The sequence below is a fragment of the Manacus candei genome, unplaced genomic scaffold (genome assembly GCF_025592945.1).
Source record: "Manacus candei isolate 608988 ecotype Guabito, Panama unplaced genomic scaffold, ASM2559294v1 h1tg000026l, whole genome shotgun sequence".
Classification (NCBI taxonomy): Eukaryota; Metazoa; Chordata; class Aves; order Passeriformes; family Pipridae; genus Manacus; species Manacus candei.
In genome coordinates this window covers 186,566-208,613 of record NW_026138074.1, presented here as the reverse complement: position 1 = coordinate 208,613, position 22,048 = coordinate 186,566, and the positions used below count along the sequence as shown (strand labels likewise).

The 22,048-nt window shown below is 36.7% G+C and overlaps 1 protein-coding gene across 2 annotated transcripts in view; it reads left to right on the top strand.

The window, feature by feature from the left end:
- BBS9 (Bardet-Biedl syndrome 9) overlaps window positions 1-15,538 on the top strand; it is a 289,085-nt gene extending 273,547 nt beyond the window's left edge. For both annotated transcript variants that reach the window (XM_051789144.1, XM_051789143.1), the window contains one exon: window positions 11,841-15,538. In XM_051789144.1, the coding sequence (XP_051645104.1) occupies window positions 11,841-11,887 (47 nt within the window). In that variant the 3' untranslated portion in view covers window positions 11,888-15,538. The remainder of the gene's footprint in view (window positions 1-11,840) is intronic.
- Window positions 15,539-22,048: the final 6,510 nt, after the last annotated feature.

Sequence of the window (22,048 nt, the reverse complement as noted above, 5' to 3'; positions counted from 1 at the left end):
ACTGTATTCATACTTTGTCATATTCCTCATATATTTCTGTCTTTCCCGGAAGAACCTGGAAAAACAGATGAACCTTGAAATCTGGCAATGCCAGATCTGGGCATTGTCATATGAAGGTGGCATCCTATGCCATATAAGGGGATTTTTAAATCATATTTAAGAGAAAGAATAAAGGAAGAGAGCATTTTGATCCTGGAATTTGGAAGGTAAAGAAGTATCAGAAGCATTTCTCTGGTGTCATTCAAAACAGTCTAGGCTTGAAAGGGAAGCAGTGTTGCAGCATCTCTGAAGATAAGTATCTCAGTATGATCCAGTTTAGTTTTACAAACGTGAAGTCATTTAACTTGTCATCCCATGCATGATAGTGATAGATAGGAGAATAGCTCTTTCTTCTTTAAATCTGTAACTTGTTAAAATGACTAGCCATCCTTTTCCAAGCTACTGCACAGGAATTCAGGCTGGCAAAAGGTACAGAATACTTTGGGCAAATACTATTTCTGATGGCACAATTTGAATCCTCCCGTGTGGGTGCAAAAGGTGTGGCTATGTCAAATGTAAGCTATTCCACCATACCCAATGGAACCGTCTGTCTTGAGCTGCTTGGTAGTCCTTACAGCAACCCATTAAATTGAGATGCTAATACATGGACCTATTTCAACAGTGCTTCAGTTTTATTGCCTTATGAAAGGCATGAGAGAAGGATAGGTGCTACTTTAAACAGTGTATTTGAAACTTTGTTACATGTCATTTATATGTTTTACTGCTTTCTTGTTCATCATCTCTAAATTAAACTTCTCATCTTCATGTATCACTGAAGGAATGACTTTCACACTTTCAGAATCATGCATTTCTGCTGGCGCATTTCCTTCAGGTGATCATATCTTTGCACCTTTTACTGAAAATACTGTAAGAGTTATGTTTATTTTCATGTTTAGTGTGATTTCATGGGCTGCAAACCATGACTTCATGAATGAGACATTGGAAAACACTCTTCCCTTCCAAGTAAGGGTTAAACCAAAACTCATCTATACCTTATGTCGCACCTCCTTTCAAAACATCTTACATGTTAAGTATATTGCCTTTCTTCCAAAACAATACCTGATTACAGCAACAAGATGTATAAACTGCAGCTGCATTGGGAGAAAAGCAATACCATCCAGCTTGTTGCAAGATCCTAGCAGAAGCAGATAATGGGCAGGCACAGTGGGACCGTGCCTACATTTTGATAAATCTTCATCTGCTGTATTTATATTTCACTTTTGCTGTAACAGAATGTCTCTCAGTAACATTTCTCTCGCTATAATTTTGCTGAAACTATCACCTTGAGACGTTCCAATGGGGCTTTTGGAGCTCTATGTGAACTTTGATGTAAAGCTCTCCTGCAGTGAGAGATCAGAAATGCCATGTGTATAAGCAGAGACTCCTCTGAGAACACTTTCTTAGGAAACAGATGCTTTTCTGTCTTCAAAGTTTTAAACAAAATTGTATTAAGTTAAATGTAATATAGGATTTAGGTATTTCCTTGAGTGATGTCACCAGATTCTTTTTAGACTTATAACCTTCTACAAAAAAACCATATCAACATTACTTGCAAGTTACATGCACAGTAAAATGTAAAATATATATACAAAAAAATAAATTTGCTTCTAAATGAACATTGTTATCAAGGAAATCTGAATTTCATACTTCAAGAAAGATAATTTATTTGCATTAACTCATAATATTTAATTGATAATATTATACTACTCATCAGAATAAAAAGAGAAAATTTGTTGGCAGCCTGAAAAACCATATAGTATGAAAATTAGGCTCTACTGCAAGCATTTACATGTTTGAGAATTCCTATAGGACTCTTTAAGTTCCACTGAATTACTTATCCATAAACCACAGTAAGTGTTTACAGTACCTGACCTTAAATCAAGGATTTTATTTTTTTTTTAACTATCTGTGGTATACTCTTTAAATATGCTGGGATTTGGCATGTTGTTTTAAAATGTTCCAAGCCACTGATGTTGTTTAAACTTCCTCCAAAGCTGGAGAGAACTGCAGTGATTGATAAATTGAAACATTGCACAACAAAAGACCTCCTTCTCCCTATATTTCAGTGTATTTTCTGGAAATCATTTACCGTATTGGATCTTTTGGAGATTGTTTTCTGATTTAGCACGTTTGTCTTTGCTTTCTTAGCTTTGTGCAGGCACTTACCTTATTAGTAAATGAGGAAATAGTCAAAATTAAATAACTACCAGAATGAAATAATTTGCTCTCCCTAACATTGTTAGTGTCAAATTCTGTGAGAAGCCTGTGATCAAGGAGTTTGTCGTGTTGCACTGTAAGTTCATGTTGTTTAGCTGACATGAATTTATTTTGAGCAGTGTCCTTGAAGAAAACAGTAATTTCAACAGTAACCTGTATTTGTTGTGGGAATCCCTTAGCAGTGACATTTCCTGAAAATTTGTAATACTGAATAGGCTGTCTATAAAAGTTGTGCATGTTTTCCCTAAAGTAACAAAAAAATTATGAAAGCTATATTGGTTTCCTGCAGTCTGACTGTACTTAGTTTTTATTGCTTCCTGAGCCTATGAGAAAATCCATAAGACATTTAAAACTGTTACTTTCATCATTCCAGCCTTAGATGTTGGCTTTTACTCTCTTTCTGGAGGTGCTAAAAGGCTCAGTCCCACAAAGTGCTGCCCTTCTTCTGGTTCTGCTGATCTTGGTGTGAGCTTGGAGGGCCTAGAGATTTCTAGTTGTTGTTCACCTTTGGGCCATAAGGATCCTTAATTGGATCATCGAATCTCAGTAGCTTTACAATTTTTGTTGTTAGTACTGAAATTGCCATTATACTTCCTATGGCCAAGATATGCCTGGAAATATTCAGGGGTGTGGCAGGGGGTAACTCTACTCCCATTTGTACGGGACAAGACTGTTAGCAGTGGAAAAGTAGTGGAAATAAGGAAAATTACATTACAGGTCCTTAGAATGTTAAGGTATTGAGACAGTTTAGAATACATATCAGATAAAAAATACAAACTGCTTTTACACAGTAGTTGGACCATGATCCTTGTGGATCCCTTCCAACTCAGGTTATTCTATGATTATATGATACACTACCCCCCTGAAAAATCAACCTTTGCATTTCCAAAGACAAAATTTTGGGGAAAGCAGGAAATGGGACCAAAAAACCTCAAGACAACAACAAGAAAAACCAGATACAGATTTTTGTGAGCGATAGAAAGGAGTTAAGTGATCATTTAGAAAACACTTCATCTGCTACTTTAGTACAGGCTCTTTTTATATTGTTCTTTTGCTTTTAAGCCAATGTTGAGACTTATCAAAAGATTGCACTAGGGAGAAACTTCTTAAAGCATTTTCCTCATATACTGTAGCTTAAAAAGAATGTGTGAAATTCAAGATTGGAAAGTATTATACAAAAGTATTTTTTTCCCTTTGTTTTTTTTAAATACATTTTCCCCCAAAACTTGCTTCTCTACCAAAGTCTTTTTTCCCACAAGACTCTAAAGGAAAAATGACATCAAATGGTAAAATCCTGTTGTATGTTATTTCCAGAAGATCCATGGAAATCTTGAATATGATTTTATCATTTTCACTGTAATGTTCCATTTTAACTAGGAGCAACATACTGAAGAGTATTCAGTTGCTGAGTACTTGACAGTAAGCAAAAACTGATGTTTCTGTGAATATTACAAAACGCTTAGGAATTTGTAGCACCTCAGATTTGTTGTATGATAATAGAAGTTAGAAATGGAAAACTCTTATTATATCAGCTTGACATCTCCCAGACACCACCAGATTGTTGTCTTCATTGTGGTACTAATTTGCAAATGTCATAAGCCATGTGGCTTCCACCACTCCCCTTGGGAGAATACATGGCATTAAAGCAGCCTTGAATATTCCTTTCCTTGACTTCATCTTCTTGATCCTCTTTCATATCTCTTCATTGTACTGAAAAATTCCTGATGTTGCTTGCCTTTAGCTATTTTGTTTCTCTCCCTCTCCTCTTTTCTGTTTTCCACAAAGTCACACAATTATTTATGCTGTTCTTTTTGGAATTTCTTCTATTTTATTACATCTTTCTGGTACCGAGGAGCCATGGGCTTATGTGTACTGTAGGCTATAATGAACACTTTGGAAATCTCTACTGGAGAAGCTGATGTTTGTGTATGAAGGTACTGAATTGTTATGTGGCCATACGAGATAAACTCGCACAAGAAGCACAGTACAGGCCCTAAATACAAGTCTGTATCAGATTCTTTATCCATAAAAAGCTGAGTTTTTTTCCCCCTATAAACTTATTATGCTTTTTATTCTATGTTTTACTGAAGATGGTGTTGGATAAAGCTGCCTATATTTTGCATGGATGTATTGTAGATAAATTTGTTGAAAGCTTCATTCTAACAATTATATCATGCATAATTAAGGAATAACTGCATTATTTTGACTTAAGTTACAGGTACACAGTATCAAGAGTAGAGGTGTGTGAATAGTTAGTTGTTTGGGTTTTTTTTTTTTAGGTTCTGACTTGAAGCAAAAAAGTTGGAAAATTTGTTATTTTGAGACAATCTCCTCTAATGAAGTATTTCACTTAGACTTCATATCTGCTAACTTATTTTTTAAAAAAACCTCAGCATTATATTCAAGGAAGTTTATTTGCAATACTTCAGTGGGAAATGAAAATTCAAAGGATTTAGAGAATATCAAAAATGCTGTAATTATTTACTTTTTTTTTTTGTCAAATTGATCTGCCATGTTGGGAAGAAATTTGACCTCTGAATCCGACTGCTTTATTTGACCTGTATTTACATATTTCTAATGAAAATAATCTCATCTGAAAAGTTTGCTTGGTATTAGCTAAAATTACGTTATGTAGATGAGGAATGCTTGAACTTATACTAACAGGGAGTAGAAGTTGACTGTAATATATATATTGTATCCGTGAAGTATCTTAGATCTTCCTGCAGGCAAACACTGGGTGGTTGTTTCCCCAGAGTGAGATTCACTGCCATTCATATGAAAATGGTGGAAAATCTTGCCCTAAAGCTAACCTGCCCCTGGAGTTTTGCCTATCTGGCATGGTGATTGAAGATAAAGGATTTGTTAATAGTCAGCTGGCTGGTCATCTGTCTGGGATGTCAACAAAACAGCACAACGAATCAAGCAGGCAAAAGATTGACTACTATGGCATTACTTCTCCCCAGGAAAAAGAGGAGTTACCTCCACACAAAAAAAGACCCTGTCTTTAATACATTATAATCTGTCTAATCTCAATATACATGGTCCAATATTTTTTTTTCTGACAGCAAATTATTAAAGACCCAACATTTCTGAAAGGCTTAATAGGATTATGGGTTGCAGTGAATGGGATGATATAGGCATGACGAAGAATAAATTGAAGCACTGGCATTTGTGTGGCCATAATTAATTAAGTTTTAGACTTTTATTGTGCATATTTGCCTTAGAAGCCACTGAATTAATTTACCACCTTAACAAAGGCTGATAGCTAATTAGAAAGAAGGGAGGTTTGGTCACTGAAAAGCAAACTAATTTTTAGGGATTTACTTCCTGGAAAGAAATATTTGTTCCAGCTCAAATGTGTAATTTGTGACTTCTTGTGGTCATCTCTAAATGAAAACAACCATTTCTCAAAAACTTTGCAAGCTTTCCTAGAAAAATGTCTAGGATTTGGTAGGTGATTGTGATAACCCAGATATTTAGAGAAAATAAGCATTTTTTCCTCCAAAATTTTGGCTTCATTGCAATTACACTTCCTACGGTAATGATCAGTGACATCATTTTAGGTAGGTAACTGCTTTTTAAACAGCCAGTCATCCTCCAAACATATTCCATTTTCTCTGTAATAATTTTTTGATTTCTTTTCTTTGGTTCCTAAACGGAACTTAAAACACTGTTATTAGAGTGCTGCTTACAGAGCTCTACATTGCTTCAAACTAACTAGCATCCCATTCCTCTTTTTCTCCTTAATATCTCTATATGTAAGCTAGATTTGGTATCTTGGCAGCTCCTTGTTTCTTAGGCAATGTGTTTATTCCAGCTGTTTGTGTATGGGGAGTATGTGTGTGTGTGTGCAAACTGTATTTATAGTGTGTGTGTGTGTGACTGGGGTCAGTAGAAGAAGCAGCTGTGTGCTTTGGGAAATTTTGGTCATCTCACTGGACATTTTTTCTGATGTTCAAATTTGATGACTTTATATTAGAAACATTTCATATGTCTTGTGCATTTTCCAAATAGGAATCAGGAGAAAGACCTAAAGAAAGTATAGATTGTTATTGAGGGCTAATGCCTAGAGGCATGAATGCACAAGAACTTGTTTAAAAAGTTGTTTAAAAGGTAATTAAAAAACCTCTGTGTAGACACTTGGTAAATGTTGCCTTTGTCATTGTTATCTCCTTATTAACTCCATTGTGTTACAAGGCTTCTACAGTCACCAGTAAGTCAGAATGACAAAAGGAAGATTTTAGCAAGGTTTTTGTAAGTTTTGTGGGAATAGACCCTCCTCTTTCCCCAAGGTTAGAGCTGCCCCTTCTACCCTGTTATTTTGTGGCAGTTAGAAATTTAGCAGTTGATAGCTTCATATAGGTTGGGTTTGTCATGTTAGTCGCAGTTAGCAGGGGGCATGTTTAGAGTGATGGAAATGGTTGTTTCACATTATCCATCCTGTGATGTATATGGTCCCTTAGGACAAAGCAAAGTTTACTGAATGAAGTCCTTTCTCTCAGTCACATTACTTCCTAAATGAAAAACAAATTTATTTGTTTTACACAATTCTTTAGTGAATGAGTCAGTCCATGCTCCCGCTCATTCAGCTACCATTACTCCACTTTCAGATACAAAAATCTGAGCATTTTAAAATTATGTTTGCAGGGATCAGTGACTCATTGGTGACTTGGGGAGGCAATGGAGAGGCTCACTCTCAGTTTATTAGCCTATAAAAAGTGATAGAGAATACCAGTCAAGTCCTGTTTCTCTCTTTTAGGCAGTGTAGGAAAGTTTGTAGCTTGTCCATTGTGGTGATCAATCTTCTGCACTGCACTGAAGTTAATGATTTTACACTAATCCATTCTGCACTCCAACTAAACTGGGTTAGTTTGTTTGGAATAAGCAATACACTGTTACTTTCTTAGACTTCTGAAAACCCCTTTGGATTGTGTTCATGGAATGAAGATTAAATACTAAGAAAAAGGAAGCTGTATACATTTCCTCAAGCAATTTATAATGATAAAGAAAATTATTAGCAGTGAGTAAATGGGCATTCTTAAAAAGAGAATTATGATTTTCAGAAATATGTCTTGAAGGTGCTGGGAAAGATCTGTCATATTTTGTTAACAAAAAATCAAAAAGCTATTAACTTTGGTCATTTGGAACATTTAGTTCTGGATCCAAAATTTTATGAAAAACAGTTACTATTAAGCAGTAGTTTGTTCTAAAGCTGTTTTATGGCAGGTCTAGACATAGCAATACTAACCATTAGGCTATGAGACGGGGTGGGTTTTTTTCCTCTTTTAGGTGGGAATAACTGAAGAACAGGGTGCCTCCCTTCTCTAACTTAATCTAAACTCAGAATAACTTTTGTCTTGTTATAACAGCCCTTTTTCTGAGTCACTGTATGAAAAAGAGACTGGAAGTATTGGATATTGCAGATCAAACACTTCAAAGCCAACTTTGACTTAGTTTTATGCATGCTTTAGAGTAGACTAATGTACAATAGTATCCAGGAAACTCAGCCAGTAATTCATATGAGTCCAAAATGTTCTCCTTAGGATGAATCATAGCAGCATAAATGATAGGATTGGAGAAGATCCTTTAGGTCATCCAATTCAAAACCTGTGTATCTTCCTTTTCACTAATCCCCACTAGATTTCGTCTACCCTATTTCTGCAATCTTCTCATATCCTTGACTCAGCCACTTCCCTGGGTAGTTTTTTCCATTGCCTAATTGTTTAACCTGAGCATTTTTAAACCGTACACCATCATGCTTAGTGTGAACAATTTATGATTACAGAAAATGATCCTTTCTCCTCCCTTCTGCCACCATGATCAAATACCATGTCTCCCTTTAAATATGTCATTGTTTGTGTTTTTTTTTCCCCTCTAACTACATGAATAATAATTCCAGGAAAGTTGGGGTTTTTCAACTGTCTTTGGTGCTTCTGTCACAGTAACTGATTTTCTTTGAACTTTTGGTTTTTAAGGCTCAAAAGTACATTCTGATCTACAAATGAACTTTCTGTGACTCAATGATATGTGTGTATTAATCATGCTTTTCAAGAGGCAAATTAACATGACTGAGGTATTCTGTGTCTTTGTTTATAGGATCTGATTTCTGAGGGTGCTGATGTCCTCTGATTAACAAATACACAAAATTTGAGGGATTGAAGTGACCGTTTTGATGTCAGATATACTTAATACCACGTTACTAATCAGGTTATTAATTTAAGCATGTATTTGGACTCTGTTTTGAAAAATGACCTCCAAACTTTCTTGGAGTTGCATGGAGTTGCCTACTGCAGAGTTAAAATTTATCATGATTATTTCCAAAAGCAGCTTCCTAGTTTGTAGCTGTGCTGATAAATAGGGATATAAACCTTTTAATATATATTTTTTTAAGTGTGTGTGCTCAGACCAGTGTTATTCTGATAGTATTTTTGGATGAACTATAAAATGAAACATTGAGAACTTTATAACGGGGGATATGAAGATGAAAGGAAGCTCTTTTTTTCCCTGATGAAATGATGTAAAGGAGACTTAATCTGCAGAATTTGTTATTTATACCCTGTATTTTTTAGGATCTGCCTAAGCTTGTCAGAGTATGCTGATGAGAAACCTCTCTGATGTTAATTATCTCATCTGCTATAATGTAGCATGTGCCAGTTTGATCAATGTGACATTTATGTTTTTCTCCTAGATGACTAATAAATATTTCATGTTGAAAAAATACAGGGTAGAGGTGGGAAGGCTGGTTATTGCAAACCATGTTTTTATGATTCTATGCTGCCTCCCATTTTGGAGTTGCACAATAAAAATAGCTGCATTCTGTGCCTCACCTGTCAGCTCACCTCTCCCACAGTTTACACATGTAGTTCTTTGATCCATGCCGAAGTATTCCAGGTTCCCTATAGCCATATATAATGCTGTTGGGCAAACTTTTGTAAACCTGAGGTAAATCCCACTACATAACTTCACTTCTGCCAGTTCATGATTACAGTTAATGCATTAGGTTTAGTGGATCCACCATGTTTCATGAGCTTGAAAGTAACCATTCACATGGTTCATTTTGACATGGCAGTTTGTAGAAATAGACACAAGGGTCATTTGTAAGAAATTGATGTCAGGGAAGTAAGTGATTTTGAAAGCAGGATCTTGGGCACTAATTTTTTGGCTCAAATGAATTTTTTTTTACATTATAAATTTATAATTGCATTTTAATTTTTAATATGCCATGTTTTCAGCCCAATAAAGGAAAAAATGCATTAGGATATTAAAAGCTTTTCATGAAGCTTTTTTCCCCGTGATATTTTTTTAAACCTCCCTTTCTTATTTTCTGTTCTGTTATGCTTCTTAGAGGTCCTCTAACCAGCCAGTTCTCAAAGGCAGGGAGGCTCAGAGCGCTGTGCAGTGGCAGTATCATGTCTTAAGTCTGCAATGCTGATGCACAGATTAGTAACCTCTTGATCTCTGGTAAATCTGCAGTCATTCTCTTCAGGTACAAAGAGCTGACCATAATCATAACTTCTTTTTTCTGTTTCTCATCTGGACTATGTGCGAGTCCAGCTTTTACAAGAGTGTGCAGCAGCCAGTTTCATAATTCTTTTACTCTTTTCCTTGATTATGGTGGGAAAGTAAGATATTCTCTGGTAGTTTTTTAATGCAGAGCTGTAAACAGCTGCAGATGTGATCTCAACAAAGCTATGTAATCAGGAACAGTATTAACTGTGAGTTTAGCAGTGCTTTCTACACTGCATTGAGCTACATGGGGTATTTTACTGCAAATACATGTCTTAAACAACTTTTTCCACTGTGCTACGTCTGGAGGGCTTTTCTCATGAACTATCTGAACTATCTGTGTTTAATTTTGTTATTTCCACAGTGTATTTCAAGTGGCATCTCCTTTTATCTTCTCTCAGATCTGTTAATTTCTTAGTCCTAGAGCACTATTGCTTTCTCCTCCTCAGCTTTTGAAGCTCATCTTGGTTTCTTATAATCCACAAATTTCATTATCACGCTACCTACCTCCTTCCCCATGATCATTAATGAAACAAGATGGGACCTGCTGCTGGTCCCTTTGGTATCCCAGCGTGTGCTATGTGATAAGAGTTTTGAACAAAAGAACTGCCATTTGAGGGCTGACCTTTGGAAAGCCAAGTCAGCTCTTAACGTGGTATTTTTAATTGTCCTTAAAAAAAAAAGTAGAAACTTCAGTAAGGGGAATGTCTTAGCCCCTTGGGGCCTTGGACTTCCAACTGTTGTTGAAATTTTACTGCTTTAGTCTTTTGTATCTCAAGGCTTGAGATAACATTTGTTCAGTTTAGTACCATCACCCATGAAAACCACTGTAAATACTAAAATTCCCAAGCACCAAAAACATTGGAAGTGTAAAAACTGGAAAAGAAATCTAGATGGTTTTGATCATGTGGAATAGAACAGATGTAAATGAAAGCATAATATTTTATAATTATGCAGGTTGTTTGTGCTAAATTCTGTGTGAACATTATTGTGAAAGCAGTTAGGCTGACAGGTGACTGATGGCTTGGATTAGAACACCTGGATGCTCAAATTTTGTTCTACTGACCTGCTGGATCATTTTGCTAGGTGTGTGGGGATTTCAGCCTTCTTCAGAGATGGCTCATAAGGAAAAAAAAGATACCAAATCAAACCTCATAAAATCTGTGTGTAATTTTTATTATTGTCCATATATCATTTGGAGATGATTCCACTTTATTTTAGATTGCTTTATATTAATTAGAAAAGGATTTAAGTTGAATTGTTTTCAGCCTAAACTAGGTGTGGATATGTAAGAATCTGATGGGTGAAATAATCACTTTTAATTTAAGTCATGCAAATATGTGTGTATACAAATTTGTGTGATTATCCACTGTTCTTTTTCTCCCTAGATATTCCAAGCCATTTTTATGAGTTTCTATACCCTTTTCAAATTCTGTCAGGTTAATTATTGCAAATATTATTATCCTATTCAAGACTGATTAATCTCTTGAACTAACATTTAAAAATAGGAAACTCATTCTCTTGGCTTAAGGCAAAAGTTATCTTCAATACAAGAGTTTGGCTTTTTTCCCCTTCCCCAAGCTAATACTCATGTATATATATACATACATATATATATGTGTACATATACATATATATACACAAAGTATATCCTTACTAATGAGTTTATGGAGTCAATTTTCTATTGTTTTGCAATTTGTATTATGAGTTCTACCCAGAAAAAGGGACAGGAGAAATGCAAGGAGGTTGGAGTAACTGTGTCTCAGATGATATGCCCAGTTGTTCTGTCATTTTTTCCTGATGCAAAAGTAATTTATGATTTTATAACTTGGACTGTTATCATCTATGATATGTATAAAAGAGCTGATGTGAAATCGCCTTTTTTGTCTCAAGTTTTCATATTTTCTGAACTTGTGAGTGCTTGAATTTGCAAGTTATGTGTTTTTATCCTGTTTTGCATGTAATAAATTGTTTCCTCCAGCTATAACCAAGGCTTTCACAAACTGATGGAATCAACAATATAGTGCATGTAATTGCCAAGTCACTGAATTTTTAAGCATCTTCTTTCTGCTTTACAGGTTTGTCTGAGGATGCAGCAGAGGAAGCAAAAAGCCATGAAACCTGAAGACAACCCTCAGGAGGAATTTCTATCTGATGTCTGATGCATTTATAATGCAGTAGTACTGATACATTTTAATCTGTACTGATTGCAGTTTCCAGGAGAGGACTGTGCTAATTTATTAAAAAAAAAAAAAAAAACCAAACAAGTTACATTCTAATAATTTTGGTTGGGTCTCCCTTAACAACTACTAGCATCCTTTCTGTGAGCAAAGTTTAAGCCCTTACCCAACTGTTGTAGGGGTGTTGTGTTATATTTTACAATATATCATCCCTTTCTAAGGATTCAGTTGATTGATCAAAGACTGTTTACACATAGTTAAAAGCAGCCTTTGTTTAAGGATATGTTTTATCTTTTTAAAAAAGATATTCTGAACTGCACCTCCCTTTGAGATTATATTAACATTTGTTATATCACAGTTTTGACAAAAGATAACTATCTCGTTTCCTCTTGTACTAACGTTCACAATTCCAGACAGCTGAATTCACTACCAGAAAAAAAACTGGTAATCCATCAACTCTTTTTCTCCTCTCTCATTGCTTATACAGACTCCTGCTCTCTAGAGATATAGAGTAAAATATGGTTACTGGACATAAAGGGCAAACCCTTTTGCCATTAACTATGTCACTATGAATGGGAATAAAGTTTACACTGTAAGTACGTTGAACACAGCAACACATGGGTCTTTTTATGGTTACCTGTGTTTTTCTTGTCAATCAGTCTGTTCTAGTTACGGGCAAGATTTTCAAAAGTAACTAACAATTTTTGAGTGCCTTAATTTTTATTAGTCTGGTTGGAGGATGCTTTGAGTGTTGTGTATTTAGAAAGTGGTGAGTATTCACCTTCTGAAGGTCAGGTCCACGCAAGGTACTTGAAATGGAACACCCAGGAACTGAGGCAAACTTAGAGAGGACCTTGGCCTAGAGTTTAGAAGAGTCAGGCTCGTGTCTGGATTTCTGAGACTGAGTTAAGATATTACTAAAATGTACTTGGAAATGAAAATAACTGAGACCTGGGTCAAATGTATAAACAGCATTTGAATGAGCCCTCTTCTGACTGTTGCTGGTTCATACCAAAATACAAGTTGGCAGTCTCCTGGATGGCAGATAGAAAATGCACTGATAGTCTCAGTTTAGTTTCTGGTAGATGCGATTGTCTGAGCCATCTCCACAGTCCATGCTCCTGTTGATATCCTCAACATGGCTTCACCAACTCCTGTTCTAGCTGTAGAATAGGCCCCTCCAACTCACTTTTGTTTTAGAAGAGATTGTGACAGTTGCTGCGGTCGATGCTAGCTTGATTTGTGGACAATAAGGAGACACTGTTTTTCCAGGATGTCTTAAGCCATCAACCTTCATCCTCTCCATATCTACTTTCAACTTCTTTGCATCCACCCCTGAAACAAAACCAGCTTTGCACTACTTGTGTATTTGCTGCTTAACCCTCTGGTCCTACTCTAGTTCAGTAAACATGATATAACTGTTTCAAGAAGCTTTTTTAACATGTTAGCTATTAAATAGGGCTCAGTAGCCAGGGAACTGGGTAAGGCCTCTGATACTTCTAGGGCTGAAGTGAACCATAACACTCCATAAGAATGACTCTGTCCCCCAGGAGATCTCAGATATCTACAAGTTGTGGGGCCAGAAATCTTGCTTCTTTCTCAGGAAGGAAAAATCCTACCCCCTGCTTGTTATGGAGTGATTCTGCTCTCTGAGTTTTCTTCACTCTGATCCCTCCCCCATGGTTTTTGTCAGGAGGGTAGTATCCAACCCATTGTCAAGCTACCCTGCTGCGCTGTGAAAATTACACAATAAAATAATCTCCTGTAGTCTCTGTACACACCTCAGTGACCAAAGAAAATCCATGGAGAACTAATCAATTACTGTAGCTATTAGGCTTAAACGTTAACTATAGATCTCAAATCTTCTTTTGTCCCCTTGTCAGTGGCTACTAGGTTATCTAGAAAAATCAAGCACAGTTACTACCTAAAGCCCATACCATAATTGTGTGGAATCCTGGACCAAAGAATCCTAAGCTATAGGCATATAATATAGCTGGAAAGTACACTGCTATGAGACTTCTTTGAAACATATTACTCTGTCATAATTCCCATTATTGAATGTGATCCCAGTGCTCAGAGCTGTCGGGCTTCATTGGGTTTTTAAGGTAAATGACGAGTAGGCACTCAAGTCAATATGATCCACTCTTATTTAAGTTATTTTCTGTCATTTTAGGATGTAAGGCTCAGAAGCACTCTTATTTGCCTTTTCCGCTCCATGCTTTGTGAAATAAGGTCTCATGAGAACAGTTTTACAAAAAGGGGAAAACATAGTGGTAATAAAGAAGGGGGGAAAGAAAAAGATAGAACTGTCTATAGTAGTAATGTATGACCTCTTTGTATATTGTGCTAAATTGCAGTGTTTGATAGTATCATCAGGATTTAAAAGTTGCATTGAGTAAAAATTACTTAGTTTCCCCCAATGCCAAATAGTCCATCTAATTCAGAGGAAGGAAGTAATTGAAAAGTGGTCATTTACGCAGCAAGCTAAGAGGAAATATTGTAAAGTAATTCTTAGCAGTTCTCAAATGTAGGTTGAATTTTTAAGAAAGTTCTTTTTGGCTGGAAAAAAATCAGGCCAATTACAGGAAGTTTGGAAGCTAGAGAGTTGGCCAACTGAAAATGTAAGGAAACATTGTTCAGGGGGAACAAATGTTTGGTTCTCATCAGTGATGTTTCTGAGGCCGAAAGAGACATTGCTGCCCAGTCAAACAATTCTGAACAGGATTTTAGAGTAATGCCTGGTCAGCTGTTCCAGTCAGCTTAAATATGCAGTGTATCTGCACGTTTAGCTATTCTAGTAGAATTTTATATGATTAGGTGGCTCATGGACAAAAATTAATTTTAAATTATAATTTTATTGAAAATAATTTGTTATACCTAAAAGGGATTTTGTGACATTTTGAAAATCACCCTGTGAGTCATGACATCTTTATTATATAGAACTTTGAAATACATTTTATAAAATAAGTCCTAATACAAAGTATATATTTTTCTGTTAAACAGGTAAATACTTTCTTGGCAGAGTTTATTTTTGGAATGTTATTGTCCAGGGGCTTTTCTTTAATTTTGTTTTTCTGCTGTTGCATTTTAGAAAAACAGATTAAAACAATTACTACTCTGATGACCAAAATCTGGAGGTCTGGACTCTGCTGATCTTTTGGGCTTTGTACACAATGCTGAGTTCAAACTAAGACTGTGGTTTCCAGCTCCAGATTGATTCTTCTGTCCAACTATTATTCAACTATGACACAGAAAAACAACATTTCTCTACTTTCAAGGGGTTGGGTTTTGCTTTATAATGTCTTGTTGTTTTCTCTTCTTCAGCATTTACTGTACAGCGAGAATTAGAGATCAGTTTCACTATTCTTGTATTGCTTGTAAAGATTAATTTACTGCCATAAACTGAAACTTGCTGAGCAGAGATTGTATTTCTATGTGAAGTCCTTCCAGCATAAAAAAAAATAGTAATTACAGAGTATGCGTCATATTAAATAAGTATATTTCCTTCTTATCAGAATATCCTGTTTATAAAAAATCTATTAAAAGAAAAACACTGCAAAAGTGCTGTAAAATATGTGACATACTCCTGAAACCAAGCTTCTGTATCGCTTCTTCATTGGAAATTAACCTTGAGTTTCCCATAGCTTTGTTTACTGTCACCCCTTCACATCTTGCTGCTTTCTTCATTTATTTATTTGTAGCACTATTTATATGGTATCTTCATATGCTCTTTGCAGGTGACGTAGTTCCTTTGCAGCTCAAAGGTAAAGTTTGCATAGCATTATGCTGGTTCATGAGTTCATGTCCTGTCGAGGGGACAGAATGCCCACAGGGCCGGGCTTATAATTAACAAAATTGTCCCAAGCAAGAGGTAGTTTTGAATGCATTGTTTCAATGAGAATTTATTCTAATATTCCAGTAGACCAAGTTCAATACAAGTTTGTTACGTATATAAAGACTGAAAAACATTGCTTTGTTTAGAGTCCTGAACCTCCTCTGTACTTGTTTGTCCCCTGTCTTGTAAATTCTTATAATTGACAGTAGTATCAGGAATGATTATTTCTGTCCTTCTTTGCAAGATAGCTGGTTGTTTGCTGTATAGAAGCTGCTAATATGGGAGAATATGCTTTTACCAGGAAACCATCAGATCACAGCAGAGATGCCTATCACTTCTGTTAGCATTAAATGTATGGCAAGTGATTTAATTATCATGGGATGGAAGCATAACCTAGCTAATTGAATTTACCTCATCTTCTCTGACAATGCATCCTGATTGCTATATCTTTACATCTGCCATATCAGGAAGTTCAAACAAATGCAACAAGAACATACATTTAAATAAGTATAGCTATTATTTTAAAACACTATGGTATTTTTCAAGAGTTTCATGTTGTTGAAATCAGGAAACAGAGTGAAATACCAATTTATTTTCATACACGCTCATTGTAAGTTGCTGTTTCCTTTGGATGCAGTGCTATGTGCTTTGATTTACTATGTGTGTATGAGGATGAACCTACTGTATTGATGCTTATGGATGAACCTACTGTATTGAAGATTTCAGTATCCATCCTCATGCTTTAAATGAAAGGATTAAGCAAAATCTTACTTATGTAGCAGGAAAAAAATTGCTAAAGTAACCAGAAACCCTGGAAGAGATCCACACCCTCAGACTATACCATGTAAATTGATTTTAACTCTAATGGGAGTATTTTTCATTAAATATAGCATCAGCATATTGTATTGTTCATTTGTTTGCTAGCACCAGTTTAACACTACACTCTCATAATAAAAAATATTTCTTTTGGAAATAATATTTTGCAAAACCAGTTAATACTCTGGAGCAAAGTGATAACAGTGTTTGATAAGATATTTTCTTTCATCTTTATAAGCAGAGTAGAGACCTGGGAGTGCTTCCTAAGTGGGAATGATCAATGCCAATCATAGCTTGCTCTCCACCACAGCTCCAGCGGGGTGCAGACTGACAGTGTATTCAGCTGCAGAGACAAGATAAAAGCTGTTCTGATTATGTAAACTGTTGCCTGATCTGAAACCATGAAGGGAGGTCAGTCATCCTGAGTCATTACTGTAATCTGATTAGAGGCCCAAATCTATTTTCGATGAATTTAACTGAGTATTTTGCCATTGATTTTGACAGGAGAGCATTCATACTCTTCTACTGGGGGCTGCATGCCAAAATAAGATGACAAGTAAGCATGAACTCTTAGCTAGATGATGTAATAAATTATGAGGGTCACTCCAAAAGGTACTATTCCCAAAATACAATGTGCATGAGGCTTAGCTTGTCAGTGTTCATTAAATAACTGCCAATTTACACCCTAGAAGTGATTGCTTCTCTGTAGAGTGATGCTGCTTGTAAAATAGATCCTTGCAAAATAATACCCTGGAGCATTCTATACATGTTAGTTCAGCCACTTATGAGACAAAGTCACTCTCAGGATGATGTATAGCAGCTTTTCAACAGTTATAGCAACACTATTACATAGTTTAGGAAATCAAGCAATGAATAGTGTGCTCTCCTTCTGCTCCTCAACCAAGACAATATGGGAAGGATATATTTCCAGGACACATTCTATTAAGAAGAATACACTTAATTAATTTGACATTTGATCAACAGAAAGCTTGGCCCTCTATCTTTTAAAAAGTTGCCATGGTTTCTCTAAATTGATGTTGTTATTATGATTACTGTTTCCTGAATGTCACATACTATTCAAAAATTGGCAGCTCCAGTGTCCTCTAATTATACTGAGACATTTTATCATTGTTAATGAATGTAGGATAGGTGCTATTCTTGGACAACCTTAGGAATGAGCAAGGTTTTTGATCCTATGATGGCTTGGATCAGTCCTCCTTACTTTGCTAAATCTGATGAGATGGTATTGCGAAGTTTACAGTGTGTTTGGGAAAGAAAAGAGTTTTTATTCTGTTGATTTTAATACTTTATTCATTTTAAAGGATAGATCAGTTCCACAGCATCTTGGAAGCATTAGAGAATATATTAAAAAGTTGATCTATAACAGATAATATTCCAATTCATTATGAAGCAAGCATTCAGTAATTAATAGTTACTTCAAATGCCTACAATATATTATAATCATGATTGGATTCAATTACAAGAGACATAAAGAGGATTATTGTACTTTTTTTTTCCTCCTCATGGCATAATAAAGTCAAGATGGTTGGGATCCATAAATATTGGAGAACAGTCAAGTTGCTGCATATATAACAGATACTGCTTTTTCCATCTGCCTGGATGTGTAGTGTCTTCCTCGAGCAGTGACTCTAACTAGGAACTGGTAAGAACACAGCTTGGTTAACACGGTGTGATTGCTTTTGATCCAGTAGAAACAAAGAGAGTTTCTCTTGGCAGTGTATTTGAATGCCATATTCCAGCATTAATTAAATATTTTGTGGTGCTATGACACAATTCTTTCATCATGACACTGGATAGCTTCTTTTGTATAGTTCAAGGTGCAAGTCCCAAAAGCAGTCAGGAGGTGTGTGACTTGGGAAGGGAGCATTTCCCCTATTGCTCTGGGCAACAGTATTTCAAATGTAAGGGTTTGTCCCTTCTGGCAGTTACTTAGAAGGCCTGGGAGGAGGAAGAGGAGACCCAATGAGCTGGATTCCCAGCAGAATTGTGTCCAAATGCTCCCACACCAGCTACCACAGAGAAGAGGAATCTTCTTCTTGAGAAGAGGAATCTTGCCTCACCTTAGTAAGACTGTGTCCCCAGGATTTGTACATTTGGATGTTTGGTGGTCAGACAACAGGGCTGGATGCAGTGATAACAACCAGCTTGACATCAGTAAAAGAAGACTGGAAATGAATGTTTCTGTGGCCAAACAACTAGAAAAGAATATGGACAATATCAGTGGCCTTTCAGAATAGCTAATGGTTTATCATTGCTGTTACACCTATCTAGCAAAGTCCAAAAAGTGGATGATACTTCCTGACTGCAGACGAGCAGGACTGGAGAAGGTACTGGGTGCTCTTCTGGGCAAGTGTGATAGGTGAGGTTGCCAAAAACATGAAAGAGAGTTGGGAATGTGTAGTTAGTTATAGATGTGGATGGTACACATTTAGTGTGTTAAGAATTGATTTTTTTTTCTCTTTTTGTCTTTTCTTTTATAACAAAGTCATTCCATGTTTAGCATTCATTAGCTCATCTCATGGGGAGAGGGGTCTTTTCTTCACTTTTAATCGTTCTTCTCGTCATCCACATTTTTGTAGGTAGCAGTCACTCTTGCAATCCTGTTTTCCTTTTGCTTTTTTTCCTACCAAATCCCGTTGACTGCAAATTGATGATTTTGCCCAGCAGCCACTTTGTAGGTGTAAGTTTAAAAAGTCCTGAAAGGAGGAAATCTTGCAGCAAAATCAGTGTTTTGGTTAAACTTTTGAAATACAATGTATCTATTCTTCTCTGGGATGAATAACATTGCTTTCAGCATCAGGAAAATAATGAATGGAAAACCATGTGCACTAAAGAAGCTTTACTTTAAAGGGCTACTGCCCAAGTATGTCATCCAACAGAGGAAAGTTGGTAGCTGCATTGTTTTTTGTACGACAGCTACCCAGACGGTGATGTGATACCTTTTACTGGGCTAACCAAAGTTAAAATTAGAACTGAGCAAATAAATCCCAATGACTAAGAGAGTTTGTGCATTTAACCTTTCTTGCTTCTGATCAAGATCAACCTTTTCAAGCCTAGCCGTGGACTTTTGGTCTACAGCATGCTGAGAGATTGCTAAGCCTGGTGAGCTTCCTACCTTTAGCTTGACAGTTTGATTGCACAAAAACTAATAGGCACAAAGATACAGCTTGGTCCTACTTGTTCAGGATTATTGCACTGGCCAGAAAAACAATTTCTACAAATGCTCTTTCACTTCTCTGTCATTTAGAGATACCCAGTACACAAATCTGAACCCCAAAGTGCTTAGCTGAATTAGGCTTCTTAGGTCTCAAGCCAGCAGGCGTGTCCAAACCTTGGGGGCTGAGCTAGGAAGTGAGTTCAGGCATTTACCAGTATACTTGTTTATCTGTATTGCCGGAGGCTTTGTGATAACATTTACAGAAACCCACGTGCACTGTGACTTTTTGTATAGGGGTTTTTTACCAAATCACTTCCAGATTGACTTCTAATTTGAAATTAGTTTGTCTCTTTCTCTCTGGTCATTGTCCTCACTACTGCAAGTTTTTATTCACAAAGTTTAAAGACAAATTATTCCTTTTCCATATCACTTTTACTCCTATTGATAACTACCTGTCCTTCTAAGCTGGTTGTGCACTACTGTAAGCAGAGGGAGCAGCACAGCACAGACAAGCAGATCAAACCGCCTGTAAATAGCAAAGTTGTATAACTCTGATTCACCATCCTGTGGGTGTGGTGGAGCAGTTTCCATAATGGTAAACTTACTCACCAAAGTGGCCAAAGGACATTCTTGTTCAGAAAAAAATCCAGCCAGAGGGTATAAGCAAAAGGAGCACCCTTCTCCTTCCTAATTTTTTGTGCCTACTTCATTGTTGCTCGAGGATAGACTGTTAGTCATGTGGCTTCTGTGGTGAAAAGATTGTGGGTTTTATTTCTCAGCAAGGACAAACCAAAACTGGGGTAGTCAAGGCTCTGACAGTGTGCCTGGGCAGCTCCAGAGCCATGCACTAGCCCTTCCCCCTTCCCACACATGCGCAGGCTCCTTTGTGCTCCTGAACAGAGCAGAAATAGGGATGTTCAGCTTTACTTCTCACGGATAAATTTCCTGCTCCAGCACACAACTCCAGCGGAGGCTGTGCCAGCATCCCTTAAGACTCATCACAGATTCCTCTATCTCCATGCCTTTGCCTGGCTCATGTCAGAGGTGTATTCTGGCTCCTTTTTGTACCCTTTCCACCCTTTGTAAACTATAGCATCAGGTAGTGCTTAGAAAATACTCATAAACTGGTATAAGAGTTTCTCGTGTCTCCGTACAATCTTCCATGTCTTTCTTCAACTTCACTGTGTGCCTATGGGAATATCTTTGGGTTGATGTACCACACTCTCTGCTAGGCTTGACTCAGTCCCTGTGCTTTCCCTTGCTAAGGCCTGCATTACCAAAACTAACCAATAATTCAGATTGCACTCAATTTTTAGGTATCCTAATTAAACTCAAGGCTTATACTCAGTTTGGGAACCCAGAAAGTGAGACTCCAGATTTGGAGAGTTTGGTGTGGGAGAATAGAGCTATTGTTTGACTGCTCCCATGCCCATACCTTTGCAATCTGGCTGGATCCTGCTAGCTATGAAAAAAATAATTTGCATTATACCTCTTCTAGGATAAAACAAAGCATAGCTTTCAGAGCCATCTTTTCTTCCTGATTCTTCTAATTTGCATCATGTAAATTCAAACTGTCTTGCCTTAAGCCTTTCTGCACTTGGGCCAGCAACTGAAAGCCTGTGAAAGCATGTGTATTTTATCCTCTGTGTGCAATGCAGAAACAGCTTTACAAACCACAGAGACTATTTTAAATTAAATGGCCATTTTTTGCAATCCTATCATTACAAAGCTGAGGCTTGATTGTTGTCCTCAGAGTGCTTCATAACAGCAAAATTCCTGCATTTTGGGAATTTTGCTGTCTATTCATCCAATTGGAGTGGACCCAAAAGCAAAGCATGGAACTGTTGTGAGCGCTGGCTAGTGCTCACAATATTACTTTCTCTAATAGATGGCTTGTGCTGTCATTTTGTGGAATGCTCAGATGTCAGTTCATAATCATTTGGATTGTAGGGTTGACTTTTTTCAATAAAGATGCATGGAAATTATCTTTAAGAAGTGCAGTTGTTTTCATTACTGCTTGCATAGCAGAACTGAAAGCAGCTCCACTGTGGGACAGCAAACCCCTCAGTTCTGTAATTTATTATTTGATATTTTTCTTTCTTCATATCAACATTTATGAAGGTAAATGCATACTTCAAAACAAGTCAATCTAAGAAAGTACTTGTGGAAGCTAAGAGGTTTGTGTGATCACTTAGGGAAAAGTTGGAGTCTTCACCTTGCAGGCGCTCCATGCTGTGCATGTCCCACGCAAGCCATCCAAGCAATGCCAGTGGGCAA